Genomic DNA, 25,738 nt, shown 5'->3' with positions numbered 1-25,738 from the left:
AGCGCATTCCACCTCAAGAACAGGGATGCCAACCATCAACTAAGGATCAGCTGGTATGGGAAAAGGCTGAAGCACACTCCCAACCCAGTCTACTTAGGCGTCACACTCGATCGCTCCCTTACCTACAAGAACCACATTGCCAACACAAAGGCAAAAGTTGGAGCCCGCAACAGCATCCTCAAGAAGCTAGCCAACACCAACTGGGGGACTGATGCCAGAACAATCCGGACGACAGCCCTCGCGCTTTGCTTCTCTGCTGCGGAGTATGCATCACCAGTATGGAGTAGGTCGGCCCATGCACCCAAGATTGACCCAGCTCTAAATTCATCTTGCAGAGCGATCACTGGATGCCTAAGGCCAACTAAAGTAGAAGACATCTACCTGCTCTGCGGTATTGCCCCTCCACACGTCAGAAGGTTGGTCTTGTCCCAGAAAGAAAAGGACAAACAAGAAAACAATCCACTCCACCCACTCTTCGAACAACAGCCAGTGGGCAAGCGGCTCAAATCCAGACACAGCTTTCTGCACTCGGTAGAGCCTCTTAATACTAGCCCTCACAACCAAAGGATGACTTTGTGGTCTAACCACCTTCAGACCACTCCACATAAACTCTCCCTCAGCCCGAAGGAATCCCTCGCAACCGGCTCCAGTGAGACTTGGCCTACCTGGCTTAGCCTCAACCGCCTAAGAACTGGCTACGGTCGATGCAGAGTCCTAATGCAGAGATGGGGTCTAGGAGACGAACAAACGGCATGTGAATGCGGCCAGGAACAGACAATGGAACACCTGCTAGTCTGCCCACTCCTGCCAGAGCCATGCACCCAAGATGACCTGGAAGCCGTTAATTGCCGTGCTAAAGCCTGTGTGGACCACTGGACGGGACTTGTGTAGTGACTCGATAAGAAGAAGAAGACACAAATCAACTTAAATAACAAACATTCGCAGTGACAATGACAGTATTGCTACATATCGAAATATATACTTTAACTCATATCGACGATAATTAACTTACCACAGTTACAGCTGTTACTGTGGTTGTGGTATTCTCAAATCAATGCTATTTCTACCAATAACCAGCATATACTATTATTGAGCAAGAGAGCACGATAGAGCCTATAGTTTACTCCGCCCCACCCCCTCTCACCCCCTCCCAGCCCCCCCCCCCCCCAAATATATATATACATTCTTGATTTGAGTACTACACCAATATAATTGATTCGAAGTGAAATGAAAGACTAAGTGATGGTGGCCTCGTGAAACTCTAGAAAGTGATTAATTCAGAACACAACAATACTAATTTTATAATGCATCTCTAACCTTTCACAACTTGTTTTGCTTTGTTGGTATTCCATGGTTTTCTATTGCTTGAATACGATGGTTTAAAATGGCAGGTATGGTTCATAATTAAATGGTCGTATTGTGAATTTATTTTGAATGCTTTTAGATTTCATGGCTTTGATCTGTCAACAATTAAAACAAATGAAAACAAAACACGGAAATCTTGTACGACTACTATCGGGGAAACTGCTACTGTCGGACTACTATTCCGGGTAAAAATACCCAATGCACAAAGTTCACTTTGATTTTAATTTTATTTTGAAATCAATATTGAATGTGTTATTATCGTGGGAAGTTGAGTGTCAATCATATTTTTTTGTACGCCCAGTATTGAGTTTGGTGCCCAGTATCTGTAGTTGCAAAGACGAGTAACTCCGCAGAAATTCCAATCTAAAATTGGTCTGTACGACTATGGTACGACATTTTACTAAGTACGTGCAGCAAAAAGGCGAATGTGAAGGGGAAAAAAATCGCCAACAAGTCGCCTTCTCATCGTTATAACTGGTTATAACTCTCCTTTGCGAGATAAAGATGGCGCCTTGCATGGCGAGATAAACAAGACACTCGTTGTACATTTTAATAAGCTTCCGTAACATTGCCATCTCGTGCAAACAAAAAGAGCGCCCTTGGCAAGCAATAAGCAAACTCACTCAAAGCTCAAATATTAATAGCAGCGATAGCTTGGTATGCAACTAGCGAACACGGAGAGAACACGGAGAGAATGGTTGACAATCACCTTGGTAACAGCGAGACGATAGAGCTAGGGAATTAATCAATATTTCTACTTTTGTCCGCGCGCAAAGGGGGCGTATTGAAGGGAGAGTATTGTTGTATAAAATAGGATGCAATATTGATTGATCGGAGGATCAGAGTATACCAGTAGAGTGTCTTAACTTATCGAGGAGGTGGGGTGACATTGTATTATCATCTGCGCCATGAGGATACATCACCACTGGTCATATGCATCTAAATGATTATAATAGCATCTATAATATCAGAATATGCGTGATATTGAAGAAAGATGTAGACTAGGGTTATAGTTTGGAATGGTATGGCTGTTTCTATGGCAGGACAGATATGTGCAGCGTGTGAGACGACATTTAGCCAAGGTTTACAAAGTCAACGTGTTGCTTGTCCATCCTGCGGTCGTAAATTAGTAGGTCGAGTGGCTGCCCCTATGCATCCTATGCAGGCTACTAGAGATCGGGGAAACAGTGGAGCAAGTCTACCTCCTCTTAGTAATCCATCCTCACCTACCAATGAGGTAAGATCATACTCTTTATCATGGCGATGAAGAAAATAAAATATGATTGTCATCATTGATATAATTAATATCATTATCATGAATAATATGTTATGATATTGTTATTATTACTTTTATTGTTGTTGTTATTATTATTGTTATTGTTATTATTATCACAATAATAATTACTCTTATCATTATTGATATTATTTTGAAAAGTAGAAGTAGTGGTAGTATAGTAAAAGTAATAGTTGAAGAAGTGTCATTATTATTAGCAGTAGTAGTAGATGTAGTAGTGTAGTTACATAGATAGTATTTTAAAATGTTGTTATTATCGTTATCATTATTGTGATAGGGGTTATACAAGACACATTAACAAAGTTTATTTCTGATCCTCCATCTACCTTTAATGTTTACGAGCACAATAAAATTGCGATGAGGTACATGACGTAGTCGGCGTGATACACTGTTGCCTATAAAGTACAAATAAGATTTCTTACCTCTTTTCATAAAATGATTGAGAGAATATGATTTATTCCGGATAGATAAAGTTAATAATTATTCTCAGAACGTTATCTATCAAGAACAAAACATAAAATAGTATTCGAACTTTATGGGCTACAGTGCAGTTGCATGGTATTAACCGTGTATTTTAGCTTTGAACTATATGTGTTGATTCATATTTTTACAATGATAGAATAAACATTTGTTTTCCATTCATTACTTCGAAATAACTGATTAAAGTTAATGTAAAGTCTCTCTGGTAAGTTTGTATGTTTATGTTCTCGCTAGTGCTTTGTATCTGCTTTTTGAAAGGGCGCTATATATATGAATTGTTTTGTATAATGTTATTATCAACAGTATAATTTTCGGATACACTTTTCATGCACTCCTTTTTGTTGACATTTCAACAAATCAGCTTGACTCTTTTTTAAATTGTAGATATCAATAATTGTAATTACATTCATCTAAATACGGAAGTTATCATTTTGTAGTTATGTCTACCCACTGTACACCCAGTTCCGACTTTGGTATAGTGGGATCACGTGTTATATTGGTGAAGGTTCTTGACTCTCATACTAGAGATTCCGGGTTCGATCCTCGCTCGGTGCTTTCATCCTTGGACAAGGCGTTTTGCTCACATTATTTTGTCCCTCTCGACCATTTGTAAATGGGTCCCTTTAGCAATGCTGCGGTAATCATGATTGCAGGGACGTGCAAAAAGCAGAATGATGTGGCTACACTTGACATCTTAGAAGGTCTAAAAGTCAGTTTAGAAGAAGGAAAAAAAGGGCAACAGATCTATTTAATTTCATGGACACCTTTTTCCCCGAAGGAATAATGAACTATTAAATATTCATCTGCTGCTGCATACGAATTGGTTTTATAGTGTACAGATGCAGGTTCCGTAGATGGGTTGTTGGTGTGTCGCAAGCTTGGAATCACCAACTAACCATTGTCATATACACTGTAAAAAAGAATTTGTTCATTGGTAATTTTTACGTATTTTTTCCATGTAGAATTTACTTGAAAACATGAGTTTTGCCACTTACGCACTAAATTTAAGTCTTGCTAACTCAAACTTTCAATTTAGTAGAACATACGTGGAATATTTAAGTAAAATCAAATACATAAGAACTTTAAGTAATTTCAGCTTGTATTAATTTAGTAATTTTAACTCAAAATCAGAAATTATACGAATTACTCAAACAATTTATGTTGATTATTCTTATCTTTTTAAAGTAAGGACCGATGCAGTGCGTAATAGAAATATTTACATAATTTATGAATATTCATTAAGACCAAATTAAACTCTTTTTTAAATAAAACAATTCTTTTTTGTGGTTGAATGAAAATTTAAGGACTTTAAAACATTTATTAATTCATTTAACATGGCTAAGCAAAGACAAGACAATTTTTAATTGTTACCCAGTTCAAAACAAATCAAAACTTGATATTTCAAGAAATTGTCAACCAATTTTCTTTTTAAGATGCTACGATCAAGTATATATAAAATTTGGAGCCTTTCAATATGTGTCAAATTGAAGCGTATGTAATAGTTTGTGATGGTGGTAGATATATATATATATATATATATACGGTTAAATCTTAAATAGAAGAAGTGTTAGTGATTAGTGATTCGTGCAATATGTAATCCTATCATAGCTTTTTTTTAATTATCTAAAATGATTACAATACTTAAATTATTTACGTTAATGTAACTCGATTTAACTGAGTAAACATTTATTCAGCAAAATAAGTAAATTCTACTTAAGATGCCGTAGGTAATATTTACTTAATAAAAATAAGGCAATTCTTTTCCTCAATTTTATTGAGTTATTTCGACTATTATTTTTTTACAGTGTAGGTCTACATTCATACATAACATCTGAATATATATTTTGTAAACTAGTTTATCAATTCACTGATGATAATGGTCGAATATACCATTTTATGGACGCCGCTTCTCAGAGAATTAAATGCTGTATTACACAGGTTTTTTTTTATTATAATCTCGTCAGAGTGCAGATTATAGACCTTGCTATGTCAGACAAACTTTAGTGTCACCGTTAGTAACCACGTTTTTATTTAATTGATCATACTTGCCTGAATATGCTAACAGAGGTAACGTAGTAGCCCTTGCAGGACAAAACCAAATTCATGGTAGCTGATGCAGGTCATCTTGACCAAGAGGTCATTGTAAAGAAATTGGAAAGAAACATACGTAGGCCTAAAACTTGAATGATTATATTTATAATATACTGAATTTTTATTTGGTCGGACATTGTCAGACTGAATAAATCTATAAAACAGTAATGTGATATTTCGTTTTTGGAATGCGTATGGAATCGGTGTTTAAAACATAGGCATATGTGATTAAATGTTGGGCATCTATTATATCATACATTGTATTCGGGCAACGAAGTGATCTCTTGGTGATTTTCATATGACTGTTATAAGTTTTGATAACAACGATTATAAGGAAAAGCCTATTAAAACACGCGACACAATTAGTTGACATTACTAGCATTATGATATGTGACATTGCACAGAATCATATTAATCACGTTTTGTACAAATATTTTCAACCCTATTATATAAAGCATGCAGATGTAGAGAAATTGTATCGTGCAAAATTGTGTTATCATTAATTACTAAGGTTACCAGGAAAATGATTGACGCGTTTTTATGCCTTTCCCATTAGCCGAGTTACGGGTTTTGGATCAATGGATAAGGGAAAGCTGGGTGAAATAATTATTATAATGATAAAGTCATGATCAACTTTCTTCTGAAATACCTCTCGATCGCTCATGATGCTCGTTTGTTACATCCAGTATGACATTTAAATTGTTGCTGTATTATTCACGAATAATTAATAGTTCCTCTATATCACACTTATAATGCCAACACTAAAAAAATGATATACATGCATTTCAGCATGCCAAGGCAAAATATTGTAAATTAAAATCTTTTATTAAAGAAAATGGCAATCAAACTGTTTTGCAATCGAAATTGAAAGACTGAAATAAAATCACCAAACAGTACAGTTATGAGACTCATTTTCATTTGATATTATCTCTCGTTATTATGCTATTGTTGTTGGATTCCCTTCTCAATAGTGCTCCATTTGTTATAATTATGTAATAGAGTATAATATGCGCATTAGGGCGGCAATAATTATTATGGGGCAGGTCGGAAATTAAATGCTTCAAAAATGCTTTGCTTTTGCCTCCGTTTGTAAACAACAGAGGTTGTGCCTCGATGTACAGTTGTAATCATTCTAAGGTTACTACACAATTTCTTTTTACTTAAAGTATAAATCATAAAGTTGTTTTTAAATATCAATTTAAGTGAACTTGTTTTGTTCAATTTATAAATATAATTATATTCCCTTGCTTTATTTGGCTCATTTAAATCCAAGCATAAATTGTATGTAGGTTGTCTTTTCAAACTAAAACGTGTTCTGTGTTAACGTACCTAACATAATAGTAGTAAATAACTGTGTATTATGTATTATGTATATGTTTTTATTTGTTGTTGTTGTTGTTGTAATTTTTACCATGTACTTTGTCACTCGCCCACAGGGCTCCTTTGTAAAGCAGGCCTTGTGGCTCTGAAAGGACTACCCTCAGAAGACTGAATAAATAAATAAATAAAGATAAATCATAATGGTTGTTCATGTTACTGATTTAGATTTAATTTAATAATTTTAGGTCATGAAGAATATTGTAGACTTTTGTTCTAGTGCAGAAAATGACAAATTCATGGTTTGACGCTAATGACGATATATTTATTAGCCCAATGCAATACTTATAAAAATACACACATCCATCTATAGAAGATTATATGGCATAATTATATACACAGAGTCTATGATGTGAATTAAACCGATCTTCATTGAAGAAACATCTATGCTCCAAACTACTCGCAACAAAAGCCTTTGGATTACATTTTAAGCGCCCTTTTAATGCTTTAAAAAGATAATTAAAAATGTCTACTATTGCGCATGGCACTTTTAGTAAACTGTGAAGGAAAAGTAGCAAACTTACACGATTACCAAATGCAATGATAAAGATGCCGTTCCGGGAACGATATTATGATCAATTAATCTCGAAAGAGGAAATTGAAGTAGGCCTATATGTACTTGCTGTCTCTTCAGACTTTCCCCACTATTCTAGTGTACTGCGCTTACCAAACTAACATCATTAAAAAAGTGTGATCATTTTTTAAAGGAAAGTTTAACCGAAGTTAAGATGATAATCACGAAACCAAATTTGATTTTAAAAGGAAGTTCCTGTAACCAGACCGGTATTTCCAGTCAACATCAGGAGAAAAATGAGTCACTCACCGGAGAATAGACAATACATTGCACCTTGCAAGATTTAAGCTCGACCTCATTCCACTATTCAGATCTATTGATCATTTCCCATCATTCCATTTAAAAACAAAATAGCTATCGTTCTGACCGGAAAAACATATACTTTCTATGACATTAAAAAGAGTTACAATAACCCGGTAAGCAAAGATGTTTTTTGTTCGGTCAAACTCGGTTTCAGAATATTTGGAAAGGTTTATCATGTTACAAATTGTAAAATTAAACTATCGACATGAACGTATTTTTGTTTATAGTTTATCGACGTCTTAACATTTATTATTTCTTTGTTATATAATGTACATACTATCTGAACACCTAAAGATCGTTGTCGTTTTACTGTGCGGTCAATTTCATTGATTTTTCTCACACGGAGCATCTTCAATGTGTTTCTGTTTATAGACAATCAATATACATCGACGTTTTACCACTCTCTTTCTATTCTTATTTAACGGGATGCTGTTATATGTAAATAAGGTTTCTCGTGAAGTCCTTCTCACATCTATCCCCCACTTCCACTTCCATTGAGAGAGGTATTAATGTTGCTTTTTATTTTTACTCCTATAGTTGATGTCAAGCCTCATGGTGAAGATGTCGTCAATTTAGATCTTCCTATATATCTTTGAAATAGATAAGGTTTTTATTCCCCTAAACACAATACAAGTTTTACCGGCTTGTTATATAAGACGCTTTTCATGTACTACTCAATTTTAACAGAAGTCGATAATACTCACATGCCTTCCTTGTAATTCTCTTCGAACAGGAACATGCTCGGTCCAAGTTTTCAGGCATCTCAAACTTCTTTAGTAATCTTGGTACGAAAGAGAAAGGGAAGAGCGCAGAGAAGAGAAGTAAAGAGAAGTTACCCCGCATCACTCCGGGACAGGCTATGGTCTCACAAAATGGCGCCCGTAAGATCCATACACCTGATACTCAAGTCGCACCTGGATTCAAACCGATCACACTACAAGAATTCAAGTAAGAAGAATCATTCTCTTTATCTATCTTTCTGCAACATTGAAACGCGACATTATGTCAGACTATTATGATACAAATGCAGATTTTAGCGTTCGAAGTTTAGTCATATTATATAGATTCGTATTTTTGAACGAAATTTAAAAAAACAGAGCATTATTAATGAAGCCTTGGAGAGTCATGTTCTAGACATTACAATAGTGGTTCCCGAAAGTTCTTATAAAGATAATAATAAAGAAGGGAGAAACATAATAGCGACATGGATGTACACAAACAGTATACTGCAGCATGTGTCATGGAAATCAAATAGATAGGTAGGGTGTTAGCATTGTGCAGTCTTGAACTGTTCATTATAGTATGTATTAATTGATATTGCATTATGATCAATGCAAGAGAAGCCATAGAAACTAATCTCAATGCAACATGCCATGATGATGATTATGTCTTTCCTTTTCTACAGATCTGATGTGGAGAAATCAAAGGCTACAAAAGATACCAAGATCTTACTAAAGTATTTTGAATCAACTTTCTTATCATTCGCACACATCAATGTAACATTCAAGGTAACTAAGAATCCTAAGTATAGTTTATTTCTTTATAAATACAAAAGTATTTGAATTGCTATGAACAGGTTTATGTTGGTCGACCTTTTGAGCTAGTAGCACAACACGAAATAAAAAACATAACTGAATTGAACATTATACAAACAAACAAAACAAAAGTATCTTAAAATTGTGTACATATTTATTTGTCTTTAGTTTGGCTTCTCATAGGATAGGTTGTTTTCTGTTGCATCATGGGAGAGACAGCATTAAGGATCGCAATCTCTCACACTGGGAAAGCTGTATATTTGTAAATAACGATCTGAACACTTAAAAATGATAAATGATAAATTGGAAACTATTAGTTTGGTCGTTGTCATTATCCTGTATGAGTCATTGAATAGCTAACTGAGACACATAATTTCTATAACTTAATGAATATGTTCACTTTTTCAGAAATAAAACCGACTTAATAATAATAATAATGGTGGCTTATTATAGCGCACAGTCATGTCCGTCATGTATGCCTAATATTATGAATACTGATAATCATGATAATGGCAATATTCATTGTTGCACTTCTAATTTGCCCAATGCAATAATACTATATCTATCCCGGGAATGCGCCTAACAAAATGTATAAACATATAAGAAAACTACTAAAAGCGATACAAGAATATATATTGCTCGAGCTATATATTATCGATAATTGAAGTTCCCGGATAATTACTGAGCAATACGAAAACAATATCGATATGTCATCCGCATAATGCGCTAAAGATATTTAATAGGCCTACACTGATTTAGTGTACCACTTAGAAGTATTATATATAGATAATATTCGACTATAATCTAATGAATGTTCCAGCGCAGGCATGCGTCGCCGGCTACTGTACACGCCTGTATGTTATTATTGAATCATGTTGTGTCGACTAATTTATTAATCAGTTATGAGGCTTGCAGTAGCCATTTAATTTTGTACTATTTTGATTTAATTGAAATAGAAGTTCATTCCATTATTGGCAAGGGGTATTGTGTACTTGTAGCGCCCGGACTTGTAGACATTAAAGGGAAAGTCCACCCTGAAATTAAGTTAGTTTTAATAGGAGTAGAAAAATGAGAGAAACAAGTCAGTGAAAATTTGAGCAAATTCCGATTAAAAATAAGGAAGTTAGGATTTTTGAAGTTGTGATCAATCAAACACAAATTGGCAACTCTATGACGTATCATGCGAGCTCAACTTCCATTTGCTCAGTACTAAAAAAATCTAAAATTTTCATTTTCCCTCAAGAAAAATTTCAACCATACATGCACCCTAAATATAATAATTGCAAATATGTTTCTATACTCCCCCTGCAAGGAACAAATATATATTCCGTCATTAATAACGAAGAAAACATGATTTTATGGAATATTATGCCCAAAGCAAATGAAGGAGAGCTCGTATAATAAGTCACAGAGTTGCCAATTTGTATTTGATTGATCACAACTTCAATAATTCATAACTTTCTTATTTTCATTCAGAATTTGCTCAAACTTTCACTCACCTGATTTTCTTATTATTCTGCCTCTATCGAAACAAACTTATTTTGGGGGTGGACTTTCCCTTTAATATTGCGTCGCACTTTTACGCATGCGCTTTGAGAATATCGTCTGTAAATGAAAATGGTCTTCCGGGCTCATATTCATATGACCTTCCTAAAAGCCTATAGTTGTCAACTAACTATGTATTATAGCCTATGTAATTAGCTGACAACAAGCTTAGTAAGGTTCTATGAATATGGGCTCTGATTTTTAATAATTTATGAGTGTTATCAAATAAATAAATCCTCAATTTCATCGTTGCATAAACATTTTTATCCTTGACTCATCGGCCTATATGTATGTTGTCAACACCTCTTTGATATTGATAATCTTATAGTCATAAGCTCCTAGTTTTAAGGGAGTTATAATTGATTTTTGTTCCCCTTTCTTTCAGGATCCAGTCAAAAATGGAAAGAGTCTTGAGGATTGTGGGTTGGTTCAGGAGTACATTGATAGTGTGTATAAATGTCTGCTGGAAACAACGGTTGAGATACAGAAGATCACACTCAAAGGAATCATCAACAGCCTTCTCAAAGACCTCAAAAAGTAAGAATCTTAAAACAACAAAAAAGCACTTGTGTGTGGAAATAAATGAACCTTGAATGTTGAAACCTTAAGCCACCGTTCTTTGACTGAGTCGCCTATTATGTCATTCATTAAATTTGTATACCGAACTAATAAATAAGTATTGGTATTGTGACTAATTTTCAAGTTATTAATTACAATAATGTAAATGTGTAATAGATTTGGTCGGTTTAACTATTATAGAGGTTAGTTATAAGGTGCATCCAGATTATTAACAACAATATCAGCAAATTAATGACTGTCGCGAACGGGCTGTCACACCCACTAAACACCAAAGATCCCCAACAAAATTCCACAAAATGCTTCAACATATAGATTCATCATTATTTTGCCTGCATCTCAAGTCGGTATCGAACTCATAGATTTCAATTCAACTTATTAATTTCATAAATACACTGTTGGTCATAAAGGTGGAATAATTATTTTTACCCCAATTTATGGAGTGATTTTGACAATGATTTATTCCTAATAGATCTAAATAATAGTATACATTCTCAGATTTTATTGAATAATAATTTGCGAGTGTTTGTTTTGCTTGACTGCTAAAGCATTGTGTGTGTTATACTATGCTAATCAACTAGGAGACCTACGTCCTTAAGTCATAAATGACAGTAATGAGGATTAATGCCTCACAAAAGGGCACTAATATAGCTGATCGACACGGTTTTTATTATGGGGCCTCAAAGTAACGAGGCCATTGCTTAGCCACTGAAACATGACTGTACGCAGCGGGGGCTAGGGTACGTCGACGCCCCCACAAATACAAAAACAAAAACAAAGAAAATGCAATCAATTATAAATAATTGATTGCATTTCCCCCCAGTCCCCAACAGGAAAAAATCCTCTGTAGGGCCATGCATTATGGTTCAAGGCATGCCCACATAGAGGATTTTCTGTTTGATATAGACTTAGTTATATTTGATAACTATGATTATTTATAATCGTTTATATTCTTCTTGTTTTTAATTCAAGACCTCGGGACAAGAACGATCTAAGAGCTTATCTAGTCTTGATCCAGGTAACAATGTCTTTTATTTTCTTTGTGTGCTTGATCTAATAAATACGCCGTGGTTCATGATTATTGCTTGCTTTTGAACGCGAGCTGGTGTCTCCAAAAAGAGACACAGTATTCGAGGGCAGAAATTTGACGACTGTTATTACAATAATAGTAATGATTATCAATCAAATTCGAGTTGCGCCTATTGAATTTGAATTTGTCATCGACTGTTTTTATTAGTAGTATTTGAATAATATCTTATCATAGTGTACTATGACTTGTGTTATGCGTATAATTTAGACAATGATTGCTGATTATAGAAAAGAACCAAAAATGTTTGCCTCGCCCGGGTTGCTATATTGCGGAGCTGCTTCGAACTATGCCAGCAATATTAATGTGACCAATCAATCAAAACGATGAATATAATTACTAGCTGACCCCATAATGAAGGCCCCATTGATTCTTCACCGAGTCTCATTTCTAATATCATATCAAGGTAAAGAGGTATTGTCAATAAAATCCCTTTGCTGGCATACTAACGGAGCTAGGCAGTGGTAGGCAAATAGAGAGGGAACACAGAGAGAGAGAGAGAGAGAGAGAGAATTACACAGAGAGAGAGAGAGAGAGGGGGGGGGGGGGGATAGGGAGACATATAATAGCCAGAGAGAGAGAGAGAGAGAGATAGGTACATAGAAAGAGAGACAGAGAGAGACAGAGAGAGAGAAAGAGACAGACAGACAGACAGACGGAGAGAGAGAGAGATGGAGGGAGCGAGAGCGCTAGCTTGTTGATGCTGGTTGCCCAGTAACGTTAGAGTTGCCTTTCACCTAATATGATCAGAGTATATGCCGATAACTAACTAAAGCCAGTCTGCTGTCAATTAATACAGAGATTGGATATTTATTACTATAATCAACCCTTGATACACATAGACTTAAACACCTGATATTGATGAAATACAGATAATGGATTGAGCGTGTTGTTCATAAACATGCTACTTCCACTTCATATTTGTGTGGATAATTATAAGGAAGGTTCTATTCCGATTGTTATAGGCCTACTACCCATGCTTTAACCTGATGCATATATTTTCCATTAACGCTATGCATAATTGGACCATATGGATATTGCTGAAATTTGTTTTATTGTCATTAATTCACTCATCCTAAATTCAAGGATGATGTTGATAGGAATCCGATTACTTTCTCACCAATTAATGGGCGACGCGGTGACCTTCGCATTATAAATTATTAAAATGGACAGCTACAAAACGTGAAGTTACGAATCATTATTATAAACAAAATAATACGATGTGTACACAGACTTCTAGGATTTACAAGAGCATTCGATTTTTTTTTCTTCTAGCAGAATTTCCGCAATTACTTAATTTGATAATCATCAACTGACACAGCCATTTTTGTTTTCTTTTTCAGAATCCCCAATTTGACAAGACTTCGACGTTTGTAATATTTGCTCATCTTCTTCGTCAGCTTTCAACCTTAGCAGACAATGATCACCATTATATGGTTCACTGGTTTAAAGGGTACATAAGCACATTTAATAACTTAATATAATAATTGTTTTATATCAAACGCTTTTATCAGTATACTGATGAGAGCGCTCGTCGGTATACTTATATGCTGCTCCAGTTTTATGGAATAGCCTCCCATACTCTTTTAGAAAAAAAAACACAGAACAAAAATTCTGCTGTCAAATCACTTATTCTAAATGTTGAACAGTTAAAAGAAACTCAGTATCCTATTTCATGTTTGCTTTTCTTCCTAAGCGCATGTGGACAGTATTATGCAATGTGCCATGTGCTATATGGTTTAGCATCATTATTATTATTATTATTATTATGGTTTAATAGTTTAAAGGATACGTGTATTATTTCCATTGATTTAATATTTTTATCAAGAGTACATATATTTCTCTTCTGAACAGACACAATGTGATTTCCCTTGAAAGTCAGCATTAATATGATCTGTGCCCCCCCCCCCCCCTCCCCCGATCCCCTACCTGGTCACATAATCCTAGGCCCGCCGCTGATATATCTATGGCCATAAAATGCACAATCTCAATTACAATTTGTACTTAACAATGTCAGATCTTTAAACAATGAGATTATTTTTACTGATGTTTTTTTCCTTATACTAAAGGTTACCTGCTGCAAACTTCAAGTCGATCGTAGAACGATTGCAACAGTTCACATCCGTCCGTCTTTTCCCGCCTAAGAGTAATGAACTACCCCCTGTAGGTAAATGTTCATGGTGGATACCTAGTGCTACCAAAGTCCTCGCCTTACTCAGTGAGTCAAACAACCTCTTAATTAATTAACTCTGCTTTTGATTGTTTGACACAAAATAGGAGATTGGAATAATATAGATCTAGGTGGAACTGTTTTAATTGGCTGCTCTTATATTATGAATAGATATCTAACAATAAATCGATTGGTCATTATCTAACTACATTCGTATTCAAATGTATACACCCTTGCCTAGTAACGATTTATTATTGTCTTCTGATATAAAATCAAAACAATAAGATAGTTGTAATAAAATAGGCATATCTTCATACTGTTCCCTTTGAATATCATCATTTTACCAACATATTTATTGTTGCTTTTGTAGATACAGAGAGTTGAAGATGAATAGATATGTGTTCATTTCCTCGAAAAAAATACAAATGTTATTTATGGCATGTGAACATATGAAATGGGTGAATACATTGTTTTTTAATCTTATTTCCATTAGATGCATCCAACTCAATGTGTAAACCTCTGAAGGTTCCCTATACGTGTTTCTATAACAACACACTGGATAACATCGATCTAATGAAGGAATACCATGCATGGCAAAACCCGGTTGGCAATCAACAAATGTAAGTCGAATTTGATAACAAAACAATTTTAATGAGGTTGATACCTTACATTCGAAATATGAATGTTAGGCCTGCATGCTGACAATTAACATCTAGATATAATCGGTGTATTTCTCTAATAACCTCAACATCGAAATATATAAACGTTGGATACTTGTTAGCAATTAGCAGACTGGTTTATATTTTAACAAACATAAAACTATGCATTATGCTGGTTAAAAATAAATGTTTAATTAATATTGACAATTTATAAATATATTATGTAGACATTGTTGAAAGAAAATATTATCAAGACGTTGAGTGTGAATTGTCTACAAAGCTCATGCTAAATGGACTGAGGAAATTTAAAACTTGTTTTATTTTTATTCGTTTCTTCAAGCTTCACATTCTGTCAGTATCCGTTTGTTCTAAGTCTGCAAGCTAAACGGAACATCATGCAGAAAGATTCAGAACAACAGATGATTATGACTGCCAGGGTAAGATAACATCTTTTAATTAAAAAATAAAAATCTATTCAGAAATAATCTTTTTACTGTATCATGACTATGCAATGGATATATCTCAGACTTGTTGGATTCTTTTTATTTCAAGTTTACTCATTCAGTTATTATCTTTCACCCAAAAAAAATTAGGACATTATTTTTCGTGAACCTTCTTATAATATGGTATGGATGCAGGGGCGTCGCTAAAGAGGGGTGTGTATGGGGGGGGGGGAGGTGCGACATCCCACCTGTCAGGATATTGTCGGTAAAATTGCACTGCTGTCTGGAAAATGAGAGGGAAAGGGAAAGAAGAAAAAAAAGAAAAGGAGAAAAGGAAGAAGAAAAAAGATATAAAGGAGACAAAAGAAAAGAAAAAGAAAAATTCAGACAATGATTAAAAGTCGGTACAACGAATCGTCTTCTTCCTCTAATAATTTAATGAAACGTCAAAGCATCCGCGCTTCGCGCAGAGGGGGGGGGGGCTGAATTCAGACAGGGATTAAGAGTAGAGAACGGTACAACGAATCGTCTTCTTTCTCTAACAATTAAAAGAAACGGCAAAGCTTCCACGCTTCGAGCAGGAGGGGAGACTGAATTCAGACAAGGATTAAGAATCGAAAACAGTGCAACGAATCGTCTTCTTTCTCTAATAAATTAATAAAAGGGGGAAACTGAATTCAGACGAGGATTAAGAGTATAGAACGGTTCAACGAATCGTCCTCTTTCTTTCATAATTAAATGAAACGGCAAAGCCTCCGCGCTTCGCGCAGGAGAGGCGGAAACTGAAATTAGACAAGGATTAAGAGTCGAAAACAGTGCAACGAATCGTCTTCTTTCTCTTATAATTTAATGAAATGTCAAAGCTTCCGCGCTTCGTGCGAAGGGGTGGGGGGAAGTGAATTCAAACAAAGATTAAGAGTCGAGAACGGTACAACGAATCGTCTTCTTTCTCTAATAATTCAATGAAATGTCAAAGCTTCGCGTGAGAGGAGCGAAAATGAATTCTGACAAGGATTAAGAGATAAATTATAATTTAGAGAAACGTTAAAGCTTCCTCGCTTCGCGCAGGAGGGAGGGGGGTGGGGGCTACTGAATTCAGACTAGGATTAAGTGTCGAAAATGGTACAACGAATCGTCTTCTTTTCTAATAATTTAAAGTAACACGGAAGCTTCCGCGAAGGGGGGGGGGGGGGGACTGAAAAAAAATTAGCTCCTGGCCCCAGGATTTTCGGGTTAAATTTTTAGACATTGGGACATTGGCATTATTATATCTGTCGGTAATTCGTGGCTACTGAGTTTTGTCGGCAATCGGCGGCCTCCACCCTCCCCCCCCCCCCCCCCCCCACTGAAAAAGGTCTAGCGACGCCCCTGTATGAACGGTTCTCGAGACCACAAGACAGTGTTCAATACCTCTTTCCCTTTCATAGTATGTTCCCAAAGCAGGAGTCTTCCAAGTTGAGCCGTGTTCTCGCTTGTACGAGTAGTCGCAAATTCGCTCACAATTTAAACTTGATTTCGGTACAATGGTTCTTTTTTGTATAGATACAACTGTAACAATCAGTTACAGTATTCAAGCTATGCTTTGAAATGTTTTTAGGAACCGTAAACTAATGCATCGCCTGATTTGATTTCTTTTCTTCAGAGAACTCTGGTAGCTAAAGTTCAACAACGAGAGATGCCAAATATGAACATGCTCTTCCTAAATCTCAAAGTACGCCGTTCACATCTAGTCTCAGACTCACTTCACGAGGTAAATATTCATAATTCATCTTTCTAAACACTAATATGATATCTTGAAATTTTAGTTTGGAATTATACAGATTTAAGGACGGATTATTTTATTCCTTTGTTATTGCTCAAGCTGCACTGAGTTGTAGGAGCATCATGTAGGAGCGTATATGTGGCTAACACTCCTTGACTTTGTCTGTTTTCGATAGACCTATACTTACACGGCCCCTTTCAAAATCTTGTTGTTTATTAGTAAATAATGTCAATGATTCAATTCCAAATCTTTGACGATTTTACGGCTAACCACGAGTTTTGTCGATATAACATCATAAATATACGAACGTCAACACTATTCGCTCAAAATGCATCTGTAAGAAATGAATCTTTAACTTGATAATCAAGCTATAATGATTATGTAATTATGTGAATTTCAGGTTGCCAATAAGAAGCAAGATTTGAAGAAGAAACTCCGGGTAACGTTCGCTGGTGAACCTGGTCTTGATATGGGTGGTCTTACCAAGGAGTGGTTTCTCTTGCTTCTCAGGAAGGTCTTCAGAGAAGAATACGGTAAGAATTTACTTCATAATATTCCAATTTCATGGGTTGTCTTTCATAAGTAAAGAACAATGTATTAGCCTTAACTGAACCCCGACCCCAATATAATATACAAACTGTTAAGAAACCAACTGTTGATGTCAAAGGAGCTCATTGCTATCTGTAAGACGATCCCCCGATTACTGTTTTCTTCCTTGTTATTGTAGTAAGGAGGTAAAAGTGGGCAATGTATTTTATTTTGTTTTATTCTATTCTTCGAGTATAACGATACATTTAAATCATATGAAGAAAAAAAATACATTGACATGATCATTCACAAAAGAAGACAACCGGTATTTTACAGTGGGCAAATTAATGTTGGTTGAAACTGGAGGATGCTGTTGTGCATCTTCAGATGCTAACGTACACCCGCAACATTTTATTCTATTCATGTCTTTTATTTTGACAGGAATGTTCACTTACTTCAAGAAGACCCATTGTTTCTGGTTTAATCCAGCCTGCACCGACTGTAATCAAGAATTCAATCTGGTCGGAGTTGTATCCTTTCAAACAATTTAAAGCACCATAAATGCTCATAACACCATAACACATGCGTATGTAACTTGATGTCGTCATCTTCTTTTTATAATCTTAGGAAACAAAATATATATGTTGAGGAACAATATAGAATGAACACGTGGGGAAGTGGAGGGCAAGGGTGTGCAACCAAAAATAATTTTCAAGGAATTATCATGTCCATGTGGTTATCAAGCTTCTCAGAAGGGGAAGGGGCAACTATACAATGGACAAGGGACGTGTGTGTGTGTGTGTGTGTGTGTGTGTGTGTGGGTGTGTAATTGGGATTTACAGACGTGTATCAATCCGATATGATTATTTACGTTTGGGGACCGACTTTTAACGTCACCATCCGAAAGACGTGACTCGGTTTCGAACCTGCGTCCTTGGCTGAATCAGTTTGTAACTTCCATTGTTAGCTGGATTACAGGCGCACGCCACAACGCCGCGTACTCGTCAAACTAAAACTTATACCTGTCAGATTTGAATAGGGGCAATTATCAGAGGTGAAGGGGGCACTTCTCAGAGGTGGTAAGGGATACTTCTCGAACCTGAAAATGGGCGCTTACTAGAGGTGAAAAAGGGCACCTATGAGAATGGAAAAAGGGACACTTTTGCACAGGAAAAGAGGCGGTTGTCGAAGGAAAAGGGGCACTTATGAGAAAGTGAAGGTGATCTTATGAAAAAAAATGGGGTGCACTTATCAAAAGGAAAAGGGAAACTTATAAGAATGGGAAGGGCACTTGTCCCATGTTAAAAGGTCACTTTGGGGTTACCTGAAAAAGTGGGGAGGGGGCATAGTTGCCTCCTTAATTAACCTATGCCCACGGACAAATAAGATTATTACCTTCGTATTAAAATTCGACCCCACCTTTTTAATTTAAGAAAATGCACTCACTGCTCACTTTACTGCACCACCTCTTTAATAATGTTAAGTCTTACATACTTTCCACAGTATTCTGCTCATCTTCTTCTTGTCCATGTTTTCTCCTGTGAATAGTTTGTTTCCTTGACAATAATTGTTTGGTATAGTTAATGGGTCTTGCCGTGTACAATAGCATCATCTTAGACATCCGATTCCCAGCTATCACATACAAGAAGCTTCTGAGTCCAGCAGTCGTTCCATACAACAAACCACAAGCTTCTGTAGGAAGATGTAAAGTCACGATGGAAGATCTGGAACAAGTTAACCCGGTAAGAATTCAACATACAAAAATCTGATTAAGAACACTATTGATGCATCATGGTATTGATTGAACAAGAGTAATAATGAAGTTAATGAGAAGTGAAACTTTATTCATCGTATAACAACTAAACATCCTTGTAATAACAGATATTAAGATATATAATTGTTTTGTGATTTTGATCCTGAAAGTGACCATTTTTCCCTACTCGCATTTTCAAATGATGATCAATTCCAAAAATTCTTTGAGGGGTTCTTTAGTCTAGACTCAGTGATAATTCGACTTAGTTTTTATCAGATTTATCCTCAGATAACCCACGGTTAACAACACAAGGGATGTTAATATTGATTTTCGCAGACATAGTAAACATTCTATGACATGACTTTAGAGGACTATATACACACTTGCAGAAATGTAATTTTGTTGAAACTATATTTCCAGGATCTTTGCCATGGTTTGAAGGAGCTCTTAAAGTACGATGGAGATGTAGAAGAAGACTTGTGTACGACGTTTCAGGTGAAAAGAAGATATGCTCCCACTCTCCTAAGATTTATCTCTTACCGTTTCTCTCTCTCTCTCGCTCTATCTCTTTCTCTCTATCTCTCTCTTTCTCTCTTTCTCTCTTTCTCTCTTTCTCTTTCCCTTTCCCCTTTTTTCAACCCAGCGCCGATCCATATGATAATCGGCGCTGTTAGCATAATTTGTAGAAGTATTGTAATGAAGATGAGTAGATTAGTTTTCATATTACGGCAACAATGGACGTTGACAAATTTCTCACTTACTTTACTTACTTCATGTAATTTACATAATTTCGAATACCAGAGTGTTTATTAACCATCCCCTCTATGAAACGATTGGTGAGGGCTTCTTTTTACCTTACATCCGAGTGAATTTATATAATTATTACTTTACATTCCAGTGTTCGTTACCTGTCTATGGAACAGTGATGACCTATGACCTCAAGCCAAACGGAGGAGACATCTTGGTCACAAATAAGAACAGAAGAGGTAATAAAATACATCTCAGGTGTTACGGATAAATTGAATAGGGCTTTAAAGAAATTATTCACGCTCATTATCACAATGATTATCACAATTTCAAAATGATTCATACTACGATAAAAGTGAACAGATATAAAGGCGACACCAATGTTATGTCTACTTTTTGAGTTTTGTAGATTTATCGTTTTGCCGTATATCAGTATTCTGTTGATTTTGTTGATTACAAATTTTAAATTTATGGTCGGCCATGACACCCCTGCGTCAAAGAGTTGCGTCTGTGCCTCGAGAGTGCGTCAGCATGAACCTGGTCTGTGCAATAATGCAATCTATATGATAGAATAAATGGCGCAAAAGAAATGACACCTACATTACTGTGTAGTGGGCTTAGGGGGGTAATACGGTATATTAAATGTGCTGTTTAAAATAAAATAAATAAGTACAAAGGGTAAAAAGTTTGATGTAAATATTTTGCTTTCTCCGTAGAATATGTAGAGCTGTACGTGAACTTTCTCATGAACAATTCAGTGTATGAACAATTTGCTGCGTTCTACCACGGGTTCCACAGTGTATGTGCATCCAATGCCCTCATCATGCTCCGCCCAGAGGAGGTAGAGATGTTAGTTTGTGGTTCACCTGTCGTAGACTATGAGGAACTGGAGAAGGTGACCTTGTATGATGGCTTTGACAAGGATGACGTCACAATCAAGTAAGATTTTCATCATCTTTACCTAATTTCATGTAGTCATATGAAGAAAATCAGATTTCACATCTGGTGGTGGTTGTCATTTTACCTGACTGCTAAGAAAGCATAAATGCTTGTAAGTAAGCAACCAGACGGCCGACGGCTTTAGGTCCTCTCCGAGGGACCTGGTAATGGAGGTTAATGCCTTATTTCACCATCTCTTCCTTACTTTCTAAGTAGTTTTATGAATGTCGTCATCTATTATTTACCTTGCAAGTAGTAATATGACCGCCATCTTTGATGAAAGGTCACTGAAATAAATCATCATGTTTAAGACAAAACATAAACATTCAATATCTCATAATGTTTTACTTATACAAACTGATAAAAGGTGATACCGGAATTTTATAGATGAAGTCAAGCGAGTGTATGTCTCTTCCTCTTCCTCTCACTTAGATACTTCTGGGAGGTTGCCAAGGGTTACCCACTACCACTACAAAAGAAGTTACTCTTGTTTGCGACTGGTAGTGATCGCGTCCCGATAGGTGGTATGGGTGAGATGTCATTCAAGATCATCAGGGTTGATACATCTTCTAACATGTGAGTATAATCATTCGTTTTCTTTACAATGTATTTTGACAGTTCGCTTCGAAAAGTACCTTATTATGGAGGCATAATTAGTGTCACAGATTAAGAAATGGAATTTGCTTTCAACATCACTTGCATGTGTCATGAACTTTAAACCAATCATGTTAGAAGGGATATACAATGATATCTGGCATTGGGCGGGTAGTCTTCATTATTCAATGATCTCGGCGAATTTGTTCCAACTTCCAAAGGTTTTTAACTGACTCATTATTATGGTGTCAGTCTTTGTCAAATTAATGATTTATTCTGAAGTTATAATTGAAGTCGAAACACGAATTAATTAAACTTTGTTGATGTTTGTTAATTGTTTTTTATTTCTCTTTGTATCAGGCTTCCCATGTCCCATACATGCTTCAATCAGCTTATCTTGCCTCCATATAAAAGCAAACGACAGTTGAAACAGAAGCTTACCATCGCTATCTCCAACGCTGAAGGGTTTGGTTTAGAGTAGCCACGGACACAAGACAACTACAGGGTCGTACCCTTTGAATTCCCATAGCGTCGATGGCGCTGCTAAGACGTCAAGACTGTGCCTGGACGTCAGGGACGTCAAAGTTGGGAAATGGGAATATAGTAGTAGGCGCCAACAAACCGGTGCCGTCTGTTAAAATCTACGTGGACGTTTACTATCGGGGCCTTTCGATAAGTAGATGGCATCAGGGATGACATAGAATGACATCATCATTAGCGCTAATCTTAGTACTTACATTCCCGACATGACAATAGCGCCGATTTATGGAAAATACTACTTTTTCAAATAAAGATTAGTCTTTATAGAAGTGAACAGCGCCGTCTTGTGAAAGGCACTAAAGACGCTGATCTTTGAGATTGCCTCGGCGCTGAATTTTTCATTTTTGCGCCATTTTGTAGTAGAAACCATCGACGCATACTGATTCTAACCGTCTCTCTACTTGGCCTTAGAGTAGCTAACCTGGAATAAGCATGATATAAAGTGGTATTCAACAGAAAAGACATTTTGTATAATTATTCATGATGTCACAAATTATGAAAAATGAGATGAATCGCTAAAATTGTTTTCCATGTCATGTTGGCAAATTGAAGACTTTTAGGAGAGCGTCCGGGAGAGCGTCAGTGTTTTGAAGAGAATATATTGATGAAGACTAATTCAGCTGATACAATGATATTGGAGACTGTATAACTGTTGCTTTACATAATGGATTGTGTACTATCAATACGTAGAGAAAATTCATGTTAGATGAAATGATATATTATCATTATTCAACTGCAATGACGAAAAATCAAAGTACAAATGTTTCATCGAATATGTTATATCATTTTACGTATTTATTTTGATGCTCTGTAATTTTTAATGAAACTGAACGCAACAGCTGTGGTCCCTCAGCTTTGGATATATCACCAATCTTTGACAGCTACACAGTGTATTGTAATGATTGTGAGAGGTATCTGAGTTCTAGTAGTTAATTCAAGAAACCATCAATCTATACTGATTATGCAGGAAAATATAGACAATCATGTACTTGATTTGAAAATGACTCGTATATTTTGTGATACACACTCACATTCTATAGGTAAATGTGAGCCCCTCATTTCTCTTTCTCTGAATTTTTCTTGGCACATAGGCCTTCTTACGTATTAGCCCCCTTCCACTAAGAGCCCCCTTCCTCCAAAATTCTCTTGGCTCGATTATTGTCCCCGCCCCCTGAAACTTTGGCTTCGCTATATAATGATAATTGATTGCATTAGTCCAATCATCATTCTGATCAGTTAAAAAGGGACCAATTGTCATGAATGAAATGTATGTTATTAATGTCATTTAAGTGTAATTTATTGTGAAGCCTGAAACAATGGTAATGTTCCACAATATTATACGTCTAGACGTACATTGATACGTGTGACTAGTCTAAATAATTTCACAATAATCGGTTTCATGAATAATGATGGTATAGAATAAACGATGTTGTTCCTTTCGGAACTGCCATGCAGTTTTCGAGTGCGAGTGCCACACAAGAAAAACAAATAAACTTCTTTGATGTACACTGAACATCATCATCATCTTATGCATCGAATCAAATTTGTAAAGAAGTATTATTAGTGTATTATGTACTTATGCAAATACAATACAATGATGTAAGCCATACAATCAAAGTCGTGCCATGTATATCAGCAGGGGCGTACACAGGTCTTGAACAGTGCAGGGGCATCTGATGTGTTGTTGTTGTTGTTTGTTAACGTAATATGCGTTTTATATCCTAGAAAATGTATTTTGCCCTCTACAGACACTCAGTGAATAGAATCTGGTAGTTTATCATTATTGGACACTGAGAACATCGTCTCTTTCGAAGAGTTATTATACATGCCATCCGCCATGTAAGATGGTAGGCCTATACCTACACCACTGAATCCAAGCTCTTTCTCATGATCTCAATCTAATTTTGGTGGCATTTTCACCTTTGAAAAAAAAACAAGAACCATTATTTTAAAAGGAATATGTAATCAATTTCTTTGTGAACAGGCAAATCAGGAGCTCAAATTTGAGAATAATGTTAATTGTCAAAACGCGGTTCAAATGTTGTTGAGACCCCCCCCCCCCTTTCCGTTGTCTACGCCCCTGCATTGTGATAAAAACATAACTACATTGTACATGCATATTAATCATCATAGGTATATAGATGCCGACCTTACTCGCTTCCTGATCATTTTTTTTTTAAAATTCTGTTGCCATTATGGCTTCAGACTGTACAATGTCATCACTTAACTTTAAATACAAATTCCAATCGCTTTCTTAGCTTCGATACAATCCATTTGTAATAAATTCAATGTATATTTTTCATAATACTATCTGATTTGATGATTGAAATCTGTTTGTAATCCATTACGTTCAATTGTTAATTTATAAATTTAAGATAAAGGGTATATAGAAGTCCATGTACCCACTATAAAATTAGTCTCGATCTTATTAGCGACATGGTATGTTTATAAGGATTTACAGTGGAGATTCGGGGGGGGGGGGGTCACGTGTCCTGGTTTAGTGTCAATTAACACCAAGCATGCCAATGCACTCCGTCCGGCGATTAGATGCTTGTTTAAAAATGTTCAAAATCCCTTCGATTCCATTACTGATCGATATAAGATTTTTGAAACATTCATAAGCAGTGTGCTTTAAATTATAATGACGGGAGACTGCAAAGTCGCCAATTATAGAACCAATTTAAGTAGTATTGAAATTTACAGTAGACTGTTTGCATGTCCGAAATCAAATTGCAATGATTTATATTGGACAAAATGTATTGAAATATATTAATAGAAATGCTTAAACTATGTGTTCGCCTTGTAAATAAAATAGAATATTTTGAAAAAACGAGCACTTGGTGTAGTCTTACGTTGTATTATTTATTTTTCAGGTCTACTTGACCAGTTATATATATTTTTGTGGCGAATGCTTATTTCCTCCCTATTCAGCCTATCATACTGTCCTCTCCTCATACCCAGTCTCTAATGCACTCTCCTTATAGTTATTGTCACATGTTCTCTTCTCTCATTACAATATTCGCATGTACTCATTATGTACCCATATTTTGCCTTTTATAATGATACTAATTCCAATGATCACAAAAAGGGTTCTGCCGTTAGTCTTTTCCCATCTCTTTTCAACTTTCATACATATAATTCCGCTTATATACATTAATAACAAAAAGCTAAATGGGAGATTCCACCCTGATAACTAGCTGATATTAATAAAAGCAGAAAAACGAGAAATACATATTAGTGACAGTTTGAGCAATATTAAGATTAAGACTTGGAAAGTTATGAATATTTGAAGTTGGCGTCAGTAAAAACACAAATTAGCAACACTTTGACGTATCTTCATTTTCTTAGTTATTGGTGACGGAATGGATTTGTTTTA

General features: G+C 35.8%; 1 protein-coding gene across 1 annotated transcript; it reads left to right on the top strand.

Annotated features, from left to right (window-relative positions):
• Nucleotides 1–2,199: 2,199 nt before the first annotated feature.
• Nucleotides 2,200–25,195, top strand: LOC577684 (probable E3 ubiquitin-protein ligase HECTD2). Its single transcript, XM_777899.5, has 18 exons — nucleotides 2,200–2,602; nucleotides 8,218–8,432; nucleotides 8,890–8,992; nucleotides 10,950–11,101; nucleotides 12,113–12,158; nucleotides 13,571–13,680; nucleotides 14,297–14,445; nucleotides 14,891–15,017; nucleotides 15,397–15,493; nucleotides 17,142–17,249; nucleotides 17,662–17,794; nucleotides 18,231–18,319; nucleotides 19,370–19,531; nucleotides 19,963–20,037; nucleotides 20,441–20,528; nucleotides 21,006–21,228; nucleotides 21,661–21,804; nucleotides 22,183–25,195. The coding sequence occupies exons 1-18, from the start codon at nucleotides 2,390–2,392 to the stop codon at nucleotides 22,301–22,303; spliced, it is 2,355 nt and encodes a 784-aa protein (XP_782992.2). The 5' UTR covers nucleotides 2,200–2,389; the 3' UTR covers nucleotides 22,304–25,195.
• Nucleotides 25,196–25,738: the final 543 nt, after the last annotated feature.

This window comes from Strongylocentrotus purpuratus, unplaced genomic scaffold (assembly GCF_000002235.5).
Source record: "Strongylocentrotus purpuratus isolate Spur 01 unplaced genomic scaffold, Spur_5.0 spur5_scaffold_15, whole genome shotgun sequence".
Taxonomy (NCBI): Eukaryota; Metazoa; Echinodermata; class Echinoidea; order Camarodonta; family Strongylocentrotidae; genus Strongylocentrotus; species Strongylocentrotus purpuratus.
The sequence above is the reverse complement of the archived record's forward strand: the minus strand, read 5'-3'. Positions and strand labels throughout refer to the sequence as shown.

Excerpts from the sequence above, each read along its gene's own strand:
- LOC577684 (XM_777899.5), top strand. The coding sequence starts at position 2,390 with ATGGCTGTTTCTATGGCAGGACAGATATGTGCAGCGTGTGAGACGACA. Across the intron at positions 15,494-17,141 it reads AGATGATTATGACTGCCAGG|AGAACTCTGGTAGCTAAAGT; the intron begins GTAAGATAACAT and ends TCTTTTCTTCAG. Across the intron at positions 19,532-19,962 it reads ATCTGGAACAAGTTAACCCG|GATCTTTGCCATGGTTTGAA; the intron begins GTAAGAATTCAA and ends CTATATTTCCAG.